Consider the following 17,198-nt stretch of genomic DNA (forward strand, 5'->3'; position numbering starts at 1 on the left):
CAATCATATGCCATACAGTTTGAGGACAGAGCATCTAATAGATGGCCCAAATGATCCAGACTCTAGATCTAATCCTCATCATCTAGTGCATGAGTAGTACTGCTTATGTTTATGAAACATAGATTAAGGAAAGCTTCAGAGAACATATGAATGCAAATCAGTAAATATGAGGTTTTCATGTGTCAATATATATCAGTGCCAGTACAGGTTAAATGAGTTGTATCATAGTTCTGCAAAAATGATTCAATCAATAGAAATGGCTGTACTGTTACTTGTAACAAGCTTGTATATAATTGGGCAGTCCACATTGCTGAATCATAAATGACAATCTTTTTTTCCTGTTAATTACAACTTATAATGCATCTTCACACAGGAAAATCCTATTATATGCAATATTAATTGCTTTTTGTTGCTCCTGTAATATTTGATTCTTGGTGCTTGTGGTAGTGTTCATATGTCTACAGCAATGTAACTTGAGTTATGTGGAAGACATATTATGATTAAAACTACTGATAAATTCTTACAGCATAGTGGGAAAAAATGGAGAAATAATATCTAAGCCACTGGATTATCTTCAGTTGATGTGATTAATAGCAAGCCTGTCCTGCTGCAGATCAACCTTTCAGGATTTTCTAAGTTATTAATCTACTTATTTTTATCCACAAAAAAGCAGTTTAAAATTGAGTACAGATTATACAAGAATAATTTATCTGCAATTTAATCTATTTAAATGTTTTGTAGTAAACAGCTTTGTCCTAAGTCATCAAAAATGTCAGAGATGTGGACCTAAATGGTATAAAAATTTACTTCAGTTATAGCAAAGTATACACCAAAGTATACAATGCTACAAGGAGATCTAGGTATTTTGGGGCCTAGGGCTTATTGAAGTCCAATGGGGCCCATTTTTTGTTAGATTAAGAATCTTCAAATTGGGGTTTAAAATTCATTTTTAATAACATCAAAATCAGAGTTGAAATATATTTATGAAATGAATGAAAAAGTATTAAAAATTTATGATGATAATTCAATTTTTGTGAGCCCTTCATACTTGGGGGCCCAGTGCTTAAGCCCTATTAGTCCCTATGTAGATCTGCCCCTGGCTGCAGTATAGCATACAATCCATGTGAAAATACTGTGTGTGTATCTGTATACTAATGCTGACAGGAATGTTAAAAATTGCCTTGTCAAGATACTCTGAATTCATAACAAAGATGACATACAGAATTTACTATACCAAAGTTAAAAGAAGAAATAATATCAACTTACTCTTAATGTTGGGTGTTGATACAAGTGTTCTTTAGAAAGAAGTGTAATGTCAATATAACCAGCAGCTCCTCCAGCGTACTTACACTTTTCATATTTCCCATGATCGTACAGACCATTGGGTCCAAGATAACCTCTTTACAAACATAATTATGTATTTACTTTCTCTCAAAGTTTTTAATTTCAAACTAAATGATACTTACTGTCCACAGGTTGGTACAGGTAAAAGAAATGTTAATAGAATGTGAGCTGCCAAAAGTGATAACATTATCAACCATTCCATCCAATAACAGACAATGTCTCTAACAGCTGCCCACTTTGTATGCTACCAGATACATTTTAATATTTGTTAACAAATAAACATCAGAAACTAAACTTTATAGGAAAACTTACCGCACATATATCCTGTGGTTTGGCAAAAAACATGTGAACAGTAGCAACCACAAAATATGAAATACTAAATCTTTGTAATACTCCAAGTATTCTTAATTCTTTCAAATCAGTTTTTTCTTTGGACCAAAGGAAAATTTTAATAAAATCAAATTTATTAATCAACTTTGCTGATTAAAAATACTTACCACATCTGAAAGTGTTTAACATCAATCCTAATAAGAATAAAATCAGAGTACGTTTCACAATCTTGCGAAATATTCGGAGTCGGGGTGTTGATTTTCTAAGTAGAGAACGCAGAGAAAATGCCATGGAAACACCCATAATCCAAATAAACCTATGAGGTAGAGAAAATGAATGGCAAATATAAAAAGCATGTATTTTGTGCTTCTCAACAATCAAAAGAAGGTAATATTTTTTCTGTTTATTCTGCCAAGACTAGCATGATGTTTCTCTCTCTTAACATCACTTGAATTTATTGATAGCCAATGACTGCTGCTATTTTATAGCCAGTCCATTGCAATCAATGCAATTTCTTTGTAGGAACACAAAACAATTTTCTTATGTACATAAAGATGTAATAATCATCAATGTTAAATGTGGTTTTTGTTTTAAAACTCAATGCTGACATTTAATTACATGAAATTCTATATTTAAACAAATCATTTGATATTCAAGAGAATTATAAACACCAAAAATAACTAATCAACACAATCCAACAAGTAAAGAGCTTGAACTATAGGAAGACATTACTGTTTGTTAATCTGGACAATTTGATCAACAAGTGTATTGTGAAATTGCTGAATGTTAATTAAGAATTAACACACTGTGATATTACTACATTAAAATTATCTTTTTAAATACTAAATTTATAGCTTTGAAAGATAATCTGAAATTTTTATAATGATACTAAACTTACCATGGAAACACTAGATCTGCTACCGTTAATCCATTCCACACTGCATGACTGAAAAACTGATATCCTCCACCCCCATAATTCACAAATATCATGATTACAATCGATAGTCTGTCAGAAAATTTTGAAAGATACATTTTAATAGTAAGTATAATTCCACATCATCATAAAATATTCTTACCCTCTGAAAGTATCTAATGATCTCAATCTTCGTTTCTTGGTTCCCTCTTGAGAAACCTGAGTTACTGAGTTTGATAAACCGGCATTAAGTTCTTCCTAAAACCATAAAACAATTAGTAACCATTGTCACTCATAAAATATATTTATAAAATTTTTTAAATCTTACCGACGAAACTTCAATAGAATCCCTCTTTAAGAGTTTATGAAAATATCTCCTGAAAATAAATTTTAAAAATTAATAATGAAATTTAGAAAGATACTCAAAGCAATTAACTGATTGTAAAAATTACTTATAAAGATATTTTCCAACAATCCACAATATGGCAATAGAGAGATAAACTAGAAATGCATACAGAAGAGCTATATAAAGAAAAAAAAAATTAATACTTTATGTGCATGTTTCATACATTAATTATCTCTTAACAAAACTAGTTACGTGTGTCTGTCATTTCTTGGGCTATTGAGGGAGTTGGAGACAGAGTGATAAAAACAACATGTACATTTTAGTTATTAAGAATAACATACACAAATGCACAGGTTAAAGCTAACAGGCTTTATGGGTGTTTGACAGTGGGACCCCACAGTATTTTTTCTATGGTTTCAAAGAACATTTATGCAAAATTTGGTGCAAATATGTTGAACAATATAGAACCTTTTGCCTATCTGGAATGGGAAAGGGCCATGTAAAACATACCATGACTAAAAATTAATTCTGGTAAATAAATATCAACTTTATCAAGTGTTTGTCCTTGACTTTGTTCATTGTCATGGTAAATGTCAGGATGATGGGAAATTTAAGCTATTTAATTTAAAAGGAAAAGTGCTATTGCTTGGAGTTAATGGTATCTGAGAAAGCACATAAATGGTTCCATGTTGTTTACCTGTCAGAACCAATATTAATTGTGTTGTTTAACATACCATGTAAAATTAATCTCATTCCATTAACCAATCTTTTTTACTGTCAACATTCCTGATGAGCATGACTACCAACTCTGACCTTTAATGTTAACTGAAGTCGAGGGGTGGTTGGACTGGACTTCCACCACATATTACATATGTTTGTTAAATGAAGGGCTCTATACCATTCAACATACACTCACAAAATTTGACATGAGTATTCTTTAATACCCTAGAAAAAAATATTGTGAGGGTCTCCACCCCATCCATCTCTAAAGCACCCCCCACTTAACTTTACCAGAACAATTTTTTTTGTATTTCGCAGTTTTATTATTGTAAATACTCAATAACGAAAAAGTAAATTTATTGACCTAAGACCATTGTTTTTATCACCCTCCCCCAACCCAACCTCACCAACCCCAACCACCTCTAAAGCCCAAACAATGCTGGGCACATGCAGCTAGTTGCCTTCTTTGCATTTCCTAAATTTTAAGTTTCTTCCCATTAACTTCTTTATAACAGTCAACATTGTTATAAACAATTTTTTCATAGATTTAACATAAAAATAATAATGCAAAATGTTTAATTAAATAAATTAAAAGTGATTCTTATATTTATTAATGTTAAAAATAAATAAATAAATTGCTATTTTGCTCATAAGTACCCAACATGTTTGTCCCACAGACTTAACATTGTATCTTTGTTATTTCACTATGCCTGAACTATTCCACCTTTCTCAAATTTCTCTTCAGTGGCATCATCATCTACAGAGTAAGTTTTAATTTGATACTTGAAACCATATTTTTAGCCCCAGCCATTTACTCAAACTAAGTCAGACAAACTGAAACCTTCTTTCAATTAACATGTGGATTTTTCTATCCAAAATGAGAAAATTCTGACGTTACAAACTATTTTGGATGATTAGTAGACCCATTCCAACATTTTAAAGACAATTATACTCGTAGCCATTCTATAAGCTTGAATAATTACAATCTGAACCATCTTGTTTCACAAAAGAAGAGAAGTATTGCAAAAAAAATTTTTTTTAATGGAACACGATGGCTATCAGTCATTCTGAAATATATTTTACTAGCAGGTAAGCTCGGCATTACCCATGCAAAAAATAAAAACAAACGTTAAGGTTATTTTGTACTTCTAACCTTTCTATTATATTATATTATAGTGTTTGATTTATATTTACAAAAATTATCTTACGAAAAAGTTTCTCACACCATGTGACCAATCTAACACATTTAAAAAGTTTTTTAAATTGTGTACAGGAGAGGAATAAAGAATTTTTTAAATGTGTTAGATTGGGCACTTGATGTGACAAACTCTTACATAAGATAACCTTTGTAGTTATGTAAATCAAATACTATAATATGGCAAACATTAAAATGAAACCATATAAAGAGTTTGGTTATTTCAGCCTACCAATGTCACATTTATCCTGATACTTGGATGGTAGGAAATGGCACAAATTGAATGGTCGAGTAGACAGAAATTGAAATGATATCTGAAAAATTTAAGATATATTAATATTTTCTAATATTAACTCTAAGAAACTGTACCATTTACAACTGAATATCAAAGGGTAATCTGCCAATGAATGAAATTTCAGGAAAAAATGGAGCAAATATTTAAACTTGGCACCCTTGAAAATCAATTAAAACATATTTTGTGCACGCAGATAACCTTGTATTATGTAATATTCCTATTCAAATGCCACCATACTGCTGGTCCAAAAGAAAGAAGGAACTGTTGCAGAAGGGAGTTGAAGTTAATTTGACCAAAAGTAGTCAACAACTACTCATTAATACCAGTCTAGTTTTAATACCTGAAAAGTGATCCATGTTGTGATGGCCCCGCATGTGATTGAAGCTGCTAACCTTAATGTCCAAAAGACTTCATATGACTTATTTAAATAAAAAAAAACTTGTAAAAATGCTAGAATAATTGCTTTTATGTGATAATAAATTTTTAAAATTTTCACAACAGATTGTATAAACTATGTAAAGAAGTATGTTGTCATAAATATTGCATTTATGGAAGAAATTATTGAGCTCAATTTGAAAAAATTGGGCCCACCAGTGGCCAAGCAATTCCATTCCCTGAACACTGGGAGTTCAGTCATGGATTTGCACCTCGCCAGGACAGGCTAGCCACATAGAGTTTTCCAGGTTTTCTCCACATTAATGCCTGAATAGGGGTCAGTTACCTTTAAAAAGACCTCCCGGAAGGCATCCCCCCTAAGCAGATCGCCCAAATGTTGCATTGCCATAACTTAACAAAACAAACAAACAAAACAATTGAAAAAATTTAGACCTATAAATTCCCACTGTCATCCCCTATCTATCTGCCCTTCCTTAATCTTGAGAAAGGAGTTAGGTAGATGAAAGTTGAGACTAGATGTGGAAAGTTTAGAGCAGGAGGCCCAGATTAACTATATACAAATTTCTGGTTAGAACAGAAGTAATATTACTTTGATTCAAAATTTTTTCCTGAACGGAGTTAGATATATGATTGAAATGACTTTATTGCTAACAAGTATGATGTACAGGGGCAAGACCACCACTAAAAGAATTGAAAATATTGTGATGAAAAGTTGCAGCCCGGCATTATGACAATGTCATAATAAATAATCACTCATTAGAATTAGTTTGGTTTATTTGGTTACGGCAACGCAACATGTGAGCAATCTGCCGAGGAGGATGCATCCCGGAAAGATGTTAATGTAGTTAGCCCCAATTGAAGTGTTACTAATGCAAAGAAAACCCAGAAAACTCCACTTGGCCAGTCCGTTGGTCATGTGCAAACCCTTGTTTATCTACTCGGTTACTGGAGTATTCTTATTGAGCTGCAATTTGAAAAACTAGAGCTATAAATTCCATTGTCTGTTCATCTCTGACCTTCCTTAATCTCAAGAATGGAGTTAAATAGATGAAAGTCGAGACCAGACATGGAAATTGTAAGAGAAAAGGACTAGATTACCTATATAGAAACTTCTGATTTGTACCACAAGTCACGTTATTTCAATACAAAAGTTCCCCCTGAAACAGAGTTAGATACATAACTGGCATAATTCTATTGCTAATAGGAAAAATAAGAGCATATAGGAGCAAAACACTACTACATTACACACAGGCAAGTGCTATGTGTTACCTGTTGCAGTAATGGCATAACAGTGCATCTATTTCATGCTATATCATTGTCGCAGTAATTCAGTGAATATAATATATATTTTTTAAAATTATATCCTTTTTGTAATAATTATATTTAGTTAATTATTTTGTTAACTTTTTTGCCAACAGATGGCACTACATGTAACTCAAAAAATCAAATTTAAAAAAAAATTACTTTATAGAAATGCAATTGATATTTTGGGATGGAATGTACAACATGATCTAAGTTAGAAGTATTTGAATGTAGCTACTGAGTTTTGTAGCAATTGGTTGAATGCCTAGGAGTGTATCAACAAACTAGGAGTGTATAGCAAACAAACAAACATCTTCATTTATATATATATATATATATAGATTTATAAATGATTAAACAGCCTTATTAACGATATTTTGTATTCTTCGTGTAGCTCTCCTTTGTTAAATTTTGATAAATTAATAAATGCAACATTTTGGGCTTTTTGAGGCTGATATTTGACATATCAAATGCCAAATCTGCACAATGTTGAACAACATGCATTATTAATTTTGGCTTCTTTTCATTTCATTGCTCTTTTCAAGTTTTAAACAGATAGTTATTTAGTGTATTTTATATGCATAAATAATGTTTATTGATGCAGTGTTGTCAACTGCTAATTTGTGAAGAATTTTTAACAGTCAGAAAATCATGAGTATTCTAGATATTTCTGCTTAAAAAGAAGCCATCACTAAACTGCATTAAACATCATATACATAAAACAAACAGAATGATTCTACAGATTGCAAAAGATTTTATGGAGAGATGAAATCAGTTTGTAAGAACTGTCAGCATAAAGTGTCCAGAGTAAGAAGTGAATGAGAAGCATTTGGATGCTTTTAGGTCGAAAACAAAAACATAAAAAACAATGTTTTCAAGAGCCATGTATTACAATAGTAGTTGTATAAGTTTTGTTTCTCAGTAAAATAATCTTTATGGAAGTGTAAAGTTTTGTATTTGTTATATTTAATACAAAACATTTTACAATATTAATTTATGATTACTATTTTTTGATTAGCAGGTAGCAAAAATATTTGGAGCACAATTTAAAATTATCATAACTCACGTAAATATATGTTGTCCAGTTTGTTTGTAGTCTTTATATCTGAGCAGAGTGTCCCATTTCCAGTGAAATTTAATGCGTACATTCCACCTTCTTGAAACTCTTGATGATCGCATCTTAAAAATAAACAAAAATATTAAAATTTTTAAACACAATACAAAATTAGAATTGTACTGTTACTTACTTTTTTGTAATGTTTCCCATAACTATTTCTATTTCATAATGCCATCCAAATTCAACATTAATGGTTATGTTGTCTTCAGATCCTGGAGGAATGTGCATTTGCTCCAACAGATTGCACTGGTTTTAATTAATTATATTTATACACAGTTAATTAAATAAAATACAATTTATAAAAAAGATCATTTAGTTTTTGTAAACATTTTAGATGATTCTGTATACTCTAACTTATTAGCTACATTAGACATCTTACCAGTTGATCAAATTAAAAATTTACTTACAAAGAGTAGACTTGATGCCATGAGCTAGCTGCAATTGTTACTGTCTTTTTACACATCACAAGAAACAAAATAAATGACTTGCCACATGTCAACTTCTGATGTTGCCAAGTCTATTCCTTGCAAATAAACTTTTTTTTTTAATCATTCCATAGAAGTCTATAGATAATTCAAATCAAATAATGAAACGGACAAGACAAATATATCACTTAATAAAGCATTAACACCTTATATCGCTAAGAATACTTTATTTAATCACAAACTTTTTCAGTGCACGTGTTTTGTACATTGTGAGTGTTTGGAACACACATATCTATAATGTATGTGATTTTATTGTTTGTCAATGAGTGTGATCTGGTCTGTTATGGTAAATTTGTTTATCTGTGATTATGGCTCTGTCGTAGTATATTTTGTCCATGTTGTTTTCCAATACTGTCTGTTGAATGTATTTGTAGTATGGTTCATGGATGTCTAATATTTTGTGTTTCTTTGCAAACTCTTGATGTATTTGCTTCTTGATAATGTCTATGTAAATTATCTGTCTGTGCCAAGAGTTTGCAACCAGAAGTGATGTGTGTATGGTTTCTGGCATGATATGACATTTTTTGCATGTGTCATTTGTGAGTGTTGTATCTTTGAGTATGTGTTTTCTGTAATTTTTAGTATTTATGACCTGATCCTGTATGGCAATCATGAATACTTCCATCTCTCCAAAGAAGCATCCCTGAACTAACCAGCTGTTTGACACAGTTTTGTCAACAAAATCCTGGGCCAGGTCATAGGGATGTCTGTCTTGGAGTGCCTTTTGTACCCATGATTGCTTAATGGTGTCTATGCTATTTATATGTTGTGTCATGTCCATACGTTGTGAATGTAAATTTAATAGTGTATTATTTGAGTCTCCTAGAGTTACTGTTTATGTAACTGTGACGTTTCTTGTTTTTTGAAGAAAAACTCTCGCAGTGTCTGTATTTGTTTGTAGTGGAGGTCTAGTAGTGTAACTACAGTATGTCGATCAGGCCACGTCCGCCATCTTTACGTGGAAGAGTTAATCTTTCTACGGCAGATTTAGGATGATTTGTTTATGCTTAGTAAGTGTTTTTCTTGTTTTCATTTGGAGTTTCTCAAGATCTGTGTGAGTCCAATGTATAACTCTAAAAGAATAAATGAGTACTGGGACAACATATGTGTTTATTGCTTTAACATCATCTTATTTCATTAGTGCTGCAGCAGAGAATGAAATACAAGCATAAGAAATACAGCAACTGTGATAAAAATATATAAATAAAACTTGAAATTAATAGAATATGTAAAAGTTCACGTCACATCTTTCACCTTGTGATGGCACACCAGTTGCGTAACACTGCTATACACTCGCAGAAACTATAGAAAACTCCATGTGACCAGCCTATTGGTTGGGAGCCAATCTGCAACCAACTACTAGCATTTGGTAAAATCAGAGGGGCAATTGTAACTGACAAGGGAACTGTTGGAGTGTCTTCTAATAAATTTTAATAAAATTTAGTTAATAGTTATGTTAAAAGTATACAAACTATATGATAAATTTCTAATATTCACTAAAAGTGTTAATCAGAGTTATTAGCAATCAAATGTCGTACTATTTTATAGTACTTTATAGAATTTTCAAAAATGGGAGAAGAATTAATAAAATTTAGTTTAATTACATTAAAAGTATACAAACTCTATATTAAATTTGTAATGTTTACTAAAAGTGTTAATCAGGATTAATAGCAATCAAATGTCGTATTATTTTATAGTAGTTTAACACAAATATGAAAATTTTTAGTAGTGAAAGGGTTGTGGAGGAAGATACAGTAATACCTCGATTTTCGTTGATTTTGGTTTTCGTCGATTTTTTGCAAAAAATTTGCCTTGGATTTCGTCGGCGTGCCACGTGATCTCGTTGCTAATTTTGCGAAAACAAAGAGCAACCCACGCATTTTTCTGCTCACAAGTCATCTTGGCGATGTTTTTTGCTGTATGAGCATTACTCCACGTGACTAGCCAAACAATTCCATTGCTTCCATTCTTTTTAGTTTCATTGTAAGACCAAAGAAAGTTTCCAGAGCCAGTAGCCCTTCGAAGAAGGCCAGGAACACGATTGAATTGAAAGAAATCATTAAAAAATACGTGACCGGCATTAAGATACTGAAACCAGTCGCATGCACTGTACGGGAAGTCGGCATCCACGATAAGTTTCGTTGTGGCGAAAAAAGGAAGCAAAAAGGAGGCTAATGTAGCGAAAGGCGTAAATGTGCTAACAAAACAGAGACCACAAACAATTGAAGAGGCCGAACAGTTATTATTAATTTCGATCAATCAAAAACAGTTAGATGGCGATTCTGTTTTGGAGACCATTGTATTAGTTTTTTATACTCATTTTATATTAATTTCTTAATTTTGTTTTAGTATTAAACACTACGAAAACAGAGGTATCACTGTATTACATTTACAGAGTAGAAGAAGGAATAACTCAAATAGGAAACTCAATAACTCAATAAGGAAACTCAAATAAATATTATAAAAGATTAGATATATATACTAGTTTAACAATGAAATTTAATATAAAAGTATTGATAGAATAAATATAAAGAAAACAATCGAAACGTAATAAATAAATACATTTTAATAGATATATTTAAAAGTTATTATATTCACAAATTATTAGATGGACAACTATTTACATGATATTTTTCAACAAAGCAAAATAAACAAAGAATCTGTTGGCATCGTGCACATTTAACAAATCAAAGATTTTGGCAATTACTCTCAACACAATTTAAACTGTCAGTGTTTAAAAAAGAAAACAAACTTGTTTTAACATTTAAGAATTGACACTTTTCATTTATGAGTCCAGAAGCGAACCATGCATGTTTAATCAAATTATTAAATATTGGCGCAGATAATTGATGATGAAGAATCGAATGTAATTTTATAATTCCATTTCTAGTTGTCCAAACCAATTTCATCGAAGAATCATTACAGAATAATTGTATAGCATTTAAAATTTCTTTAGCTAAAAGTTTTAATTGTCTATGAAATCCAACATCTAAAAGTTGGCATATAGACGTACACTTTGGTGGAATAATTAATATTTCGCATGAATTTTGATTTGTAGATGTTTGAAATACTGTATTATAAATATTAATATTTGTTTGTCCACTCCACGAGTCAATTATTAATAAAGAGTTTTCTGTTATATTAGGAGATAATACATCTTTTACATAGTTTGTAATAATTGCTGTAGATAATTTGCCAGATGAGCTAGCTGTAACAGTTATGTTTGGGGCATTGAACAGCGATGTTTGAACTCTACATCCAAAGGTTCCATGACCCTCTTGTAAGCAAATAAATACATTACCTACAACTTGTCCATTAGCATTAATTAAATATTGAACAGTGTAGGAATGCATAACTTTATTACTTGGAGAATGTGCAAATCCAATAGTGTTTTTTTCTCCTTTATATGAAAGTGTTCTTGGTGAAATCATTTCATATGAAAAACCACACTGATCCGTATTGAATATGAAGTTATGCGAATAAGATGGCAATAAAAAATTTATTGCCATCTTATTCACAACTGTTGTTTGAAATTGCGCAGCTTTTACTAAAATATCCTTTTCGTTCACTATTTCTGTTTTATTTACAAGTTTTGTAATCTTTCGAGATATTAATCTATATTCTTTTTTAAATTTTGCAACCCAAGGATCACTAGCTGTAAACTTAATTGAACTATTCAGTTGAAGAAATTTCTGTAATGGCCATATTTTTAATTGATTTCCTTTAACAATTTCATAGCTGCCTCAAGCTTCGTCAAACATTTGTTTAGTATGTTCTTTAATGATTTTTAACGTTTCAATTCTATGCTTTCGAGATTTAAATTGTTTTTCCCATTTATTTTGAAGTTAAGACAATGAAGAAAATATATACATTTTCAAGTCTATGTTTTATCCATTTCCACCAGCCACAGAAGTAACAGTTAAAATCACATGAAGAAAAACTTCACAAAAAGACAAATAATAAGTAGAAAATTCACATGATTAAAACGATATCAACGTCAGCCTTTCTATGGAGGGTCTGATGTTTTTACATTAAAAACAAAAGTACAATTTTCTTACGATACTATCAAGTCCTTAACATATTTATAACTGGTCTGGCCCTCTGACATTTCCCATTTATATAAATCACTAAAACGTTTTAATTCTTTAGCTCCTTTCCGCTGTAATGTGTATAATTTCCATTTTGGGTGTTTCTTATGCAAGTTAAGAATTTCTTCTTTTCGTTTTGTTGAGATTATATTCTTATCAGATTTTTCATTATCATCTGAATATCCTGATTCACAGTCAGTGTCTGCGTTATCAATTTCTTTCTCTAGAAGCAGACATGATTATTTTATCCAAAATATGCCTATCTATAATCAAATTATTATTTTCCATCTGACAAAACTCTTCGTCATCTCTACTTACATAACTACTTAAAATAACGCTAAATGCATTAAAAAGCAGTTTGGCTACCTGTTTATCAACATCTGAAATATTAGGCCTACAAATATTTTCTGTAGGCCAAACATTATCACATAAACGTTTAAAATTCTGCTATAATGTTTTGAATATTTACATTTAATTCTCCCATTTTCGAAAACTAGAATTCATTCATAAATGTAATAGTGCTGTCTTCCTCCACAACTGTTTCACTACTAAAAATTGGCATATTTGTGTTAACACTTTTAGTAAACATTACAAATTTAATATAGAGTTTGTATACTTTTAATGTAATTAAACTAAATTTTATTATAATTATCAAAACAATGGAGTCAGATTCTATTTTTTAATTTACTTCTTAAAAGTATACGGAAAACTATTTTTCCTTTCTGTTCTGACTTATGGATCTCAAATATAACTAAAAAATTTCTCAAAACATTTATAAAAATGAACTTAAAAAAATCTTAAAGTTAATAAAAAGGTAAAAACAAAATTAATTCGCAGAGAAAAATATCATTTATTTACTTTGACAACGCTCCTAAATGCATTTCGCCTTTACCAGGCCTCCTCAGTAGGTTTAACATTACGTTTACAAAGCTCATTCCTCGACAGTAACTCAATGGAGAAAGCCACTTAAATGATTTACAAAGACTTCCCAGCATTCCGCTGTATTCAGAGAGAAAAATAATGTTAAACGAAAAGTAAAAGAACACTTTGCCATTATTATGCAAAGTAACAATGTAAATTTGAATACGGGAGTGTTAACAGCGGAATGCTGGGAAGTCTTTGTAAATCATTTAAGTGGCTTTCTCCATTGAGTCACTGTCGAGGAATGAGCTTTGTAAACATATTGTTAAACCTACTGAGGAGGCCTGGTAAAGGCAAAATGCATTTAGGAGCGTTGTCAAAGTAAATAAATGATATTTTTCTCTGCGAATTAATTTCGTTTTTACCTTTTTATTAACTTTAAGATTTTTTAAGTTCATTTTTATAAATGTTTTGAGAAATTTTTTAGTTATATTTGAGATCCATAAGTCAGAACAGAAAGGAAAAATAATTTTCCGTATACTTTTAAGAAGTAAATTAAATTTTATTAATTCTTCTCCCATTTTCAAAAATTCCAGAATTTATTCTAAATGTAATATCGCCGTCTTCCTCCGCGACCCTCTCACTTCTAAAAATTTGCATATTTGTGTTAAAGTACTATAAAATAGTATGACATTTGATTGCTAATAACTCTGATTAACACTTTTAGTGAATTCTAGAAATTTGTCACAGAGTTTGTATACTTTTAACGTAATTATTAACTAAATTTTATTAAAATTTATTAGAAGACACTCCGACAGTTCCCTTGTTAGTTTAATATAAATTTATTGAATTTTGCTGATGTCATACAAATTTTTATTCAACACCAAAATATCTCACAAAAAATATTCTGCATGGGAATCAAACTAAAATTATACAAATAGTCAAACTTAGAATTAAATTTTCCTGACTGCTCCAGTTGTGGGATAAAGTTGGAATAAAAAATTGTCACTATACAGATTCAAATAAATTTTATAATTTGGCTGTTTTGTAGGAGCAACCTTAAATGCAAATTCTAAGAATTTAAAAAAAGAAGCAAATTTCTACAAAACGAATTATGAATATTTTATCATAGAATTAAAATCAAGTTGAGATTTTTAAAAAAGCAAATTTATTGAAATGCATTACATCAAACAAAATCATGTAAAAAGAGAACTGAATTTTTTCCAGACCATATTCAAAATTCATATGAAAACAGAACTGAGTGTATAAGAAACACAGTATAGTAAAATTGCAGCTCTGAATAAGGCAGTTGGGACCTTATCACAGCTGTAGACCATGTTTGGAGTAACAACAGTCAAAGGAACTGATGGTCTGCATGTGATTTTTATTGAAAAATAGTTCTGGACTTTTTTCACTTTTAAATTTTTTTTCTATTTTTGAGGGTCTTCCCAGACAGGCTGATTTTCTGGGGCTATATCGCATGAAGAGTGACACATAAACCATCACTTACATTTGACTTTTTACTCCTACAGGCATGCTCTACAGCTCCGATATGGTCCAAACCACCTCATTCAGAGCTAAAATTTTATAGTTACCATTACAATAAAAATATACTCATTAATTTCAAATAAATTTGTTAATTAAGCAATCAAATGTTTGTCAAGCAAAATTCATCTCTAGATAAGTCATATATTGTTGTCTTATCCAATATTTAATGTGGAATTTGTTATTAAACAAGTTTTTTTTTAGTTCCTAATACATAGAACCATTCTACCTTACAAATTAAAAACAAAAACCTAAATTAACAGACCTCATAGCATTCTTTACTTTGCATCAAAACTTTGATGTCTTTCTCATATTCGTTTCTGACAGTAAAGCAGCATTCGTTCATTTCCAGATTTTCACACGTCCTCCTTTGTTTCTCACCCATTTTCATTAAGTTATCATCCAGTGAATGGAAGTATACAAAGTAATTCGGATCTTTAAAAGGTGAATCTATGCAACTCACTGAAAAGAATAGCAAAAATTATTGTGAAGTCAAATATTTTAGTCTATAAATTTTCAATAGAATAAGAAATAAATGTCATTCTAGAAATGAAAGAATCATTGAATTTTTTGTGAGGCTTCGGCATACATCCTTTCTGTGGTTAGTGTCAATTTTTCTCATTATGAAGATGTCAAATCTACATCATACCCACAAGCAAGGGATGGAAACAATGCTCCAAAGCAAATATGATTACCTTACCACATGACCAATAAGAGATCAATTACAAAACATGAATGAATGAGTAACAAATGAGCAGAGTCAAGAAGAATATTTACTAGAATAAAGGTTCTTGACTAGTAAAGATTTATGAAGCATGTTTCATAGTGCAGAGTCTAGGATATTATAAATAATATCTAAATTTATAGACTTACAGTGAAGTTTGTGACTCTTTTCCTTGTTACTATATGTATGTTTGTACTAAAGAGGACAGGTTATCAGATGCAAAGTGCATGTCAAGTCACTGGCACTTATATATTCTTTAATTAAATACTCCAGAAGCCTCATTCAAGTAAGATGCAGTTCCCAGTTGAGATTCATAAAATGAACTGTGTTAAACTTTTTAATCTTCTGAAACCATGTTTTCTTAATTTCTTTGACTTACTAACACACGATGTGTTACCATTTCAACGCTTGGCTGTGTTTAAACTGTCATTAAATTATAATGTTATGATATTTTCTTCACTTTCAGACAATTAGATGATGGCAATAACTCGAACCATATTTCTTTGATTCTAAGACACACTATCAATTTAAACTTAAAAATCTTGGTGCACGTTCATGCTAAAAGTACATAAATGCATAGAATTACCAACAAAATTTGATCAAAATAAAAATGCTGAGATAAGTACCAGTATATTTACAGTATTTATACTCTGCAGTACTACTACCTTGTTCTTTTGAATACATTTGAAGTAGGAAATCATCTAAAACAGCTGTTTTTACTACACAAGCCGGGGTCCCCACACAGTCCTCACTAAGATTTCTTGTGGCACACTCTAATGGACTCAGACCTGTTGTGTCCTAAGCTGTAGCATATAAAGCTATTCCCACATCTATGTAACAACATGAACAGAGAGATAATCATTTTGAAGTACATTGTTTTGTGCCATAGTAATTGATAACTTTGAAATATCATCACATTACATAGTTCATTATCAGTGCCGGATTTACCTACAGACCGACTAGACAGCGTCCTAGAGCCCCACAATTCTAGGGATTCCAAAACTATCAATCTGTTTTCAACTTTTATAAACTTTTAATAAAAAAAATAAGAACCATTTCTTTTAAAAATTGTAAATCACATGATTTTATTGAATACGTGTGACTGTCTTTAGCATGATGCCAGGGCAGGAAATCCAATTTACTGGTATGTATTTTTTTTTTAAATATCACTGAAAATAATCAGTTTTAAATCATGAAAAATTATGTCCATAAGGGAAATCCACAGGGCACAGAAGAGCACACATTGCATCAACTATAGGGATGCTGAGGGGCTTTCCACCGCTTGAAGTCTTTTTGTGACGGGTTGGTGTAATTGTAAAATTAAGATAATCCTGGATTATCTTTGTTTATTTTAAGCCTATTGTTAGTTTTTTGTTTCCTGTTTTATTTATTTTATTTTGTGATGTATTGGCATAATTGTAAAATTACGATAATCCTAGATTATTTTATTTTGTTTACTTTAAGCCTATTGTTAATTTTTGTATTTTTCGCATTTATTAACGATTATTTAAAATTTAATTTACATAATATTTGTTCA

At 30.7% G+C, this 17,198-nt stretch overlaps 1 protein-coding gene across 2 annotated transcripts in view; it reads right to left on the reverse strand.

Moving 5' to 3' along the window:
- Window positions 1-17,198, reverse strand: part of Hgsnat (Heparan-alpha-glucosaminide N-acetyltransferase) — a 47,440-nt gene that overhangs the window by 9,134 nt on the left and 21,108 nt on the right. For both annotated transcript variants that reach the window (XM_067262025.1, XM_067262030.1), the window contains exons 2-12: window positions 15,203-15,399; window positions 8,089-8,204; window positions 7,908-8,020; window positions 3,040-3,109; window positions 2,916-2,964; window positions 2,751-2,845; window positions 2,573-2,680; window positions 1,842-1,990; window positions 1,657-1,772; window positions 1,467-1,588; window positions 1,267-1,399 (exon numbers count right to left, since the gene is read on the reverse strand). In XM_067262025.1, the coding sequence (XP_067118126.1) occupies window positions 1,267-1,399; window positions 1,467-1,588; window positions 1,657-1,772; window positions 1,842-1,990; window positions 2,573-2,680; window positions 2,751-2,845; window positions 2,916-2,964; window positions 3,040-3,109; window positions 7,908-8,020; window positions 8,089-8,204; window positions 15,203-15,399 (1,268 nt within the window). The remainder of the gene's footprint in view (window positions 1-1,266; window positions 1,400-1,466; window positions 1,589-1,656; window positions 1,773-1,841; window positions 1,991-2,572; window positions 2,681-2,750; window positions 2,846-2,915; window positions 2,965-3,039; window positions 3,110-7,907; window positions 8,021-8,088; window positions 8,205-15,202; window positions 15,400-17,198) is intronic.

This window comes from Centruroides vittatus, unplaced genomic scaffold, assembly GCF_030686945.1.
Source record: "Centruroides vittatus isolate TY-2023 unplaced genomic scaffold, ASM3068694v2 contig_1032, whole genome shotgun sequence".
NCBI lineage: Eukaryota > Metazoa > Arthropoda > Arachnida > Scorpiones > Buthidae > Centruroides > Centruroides vittatus.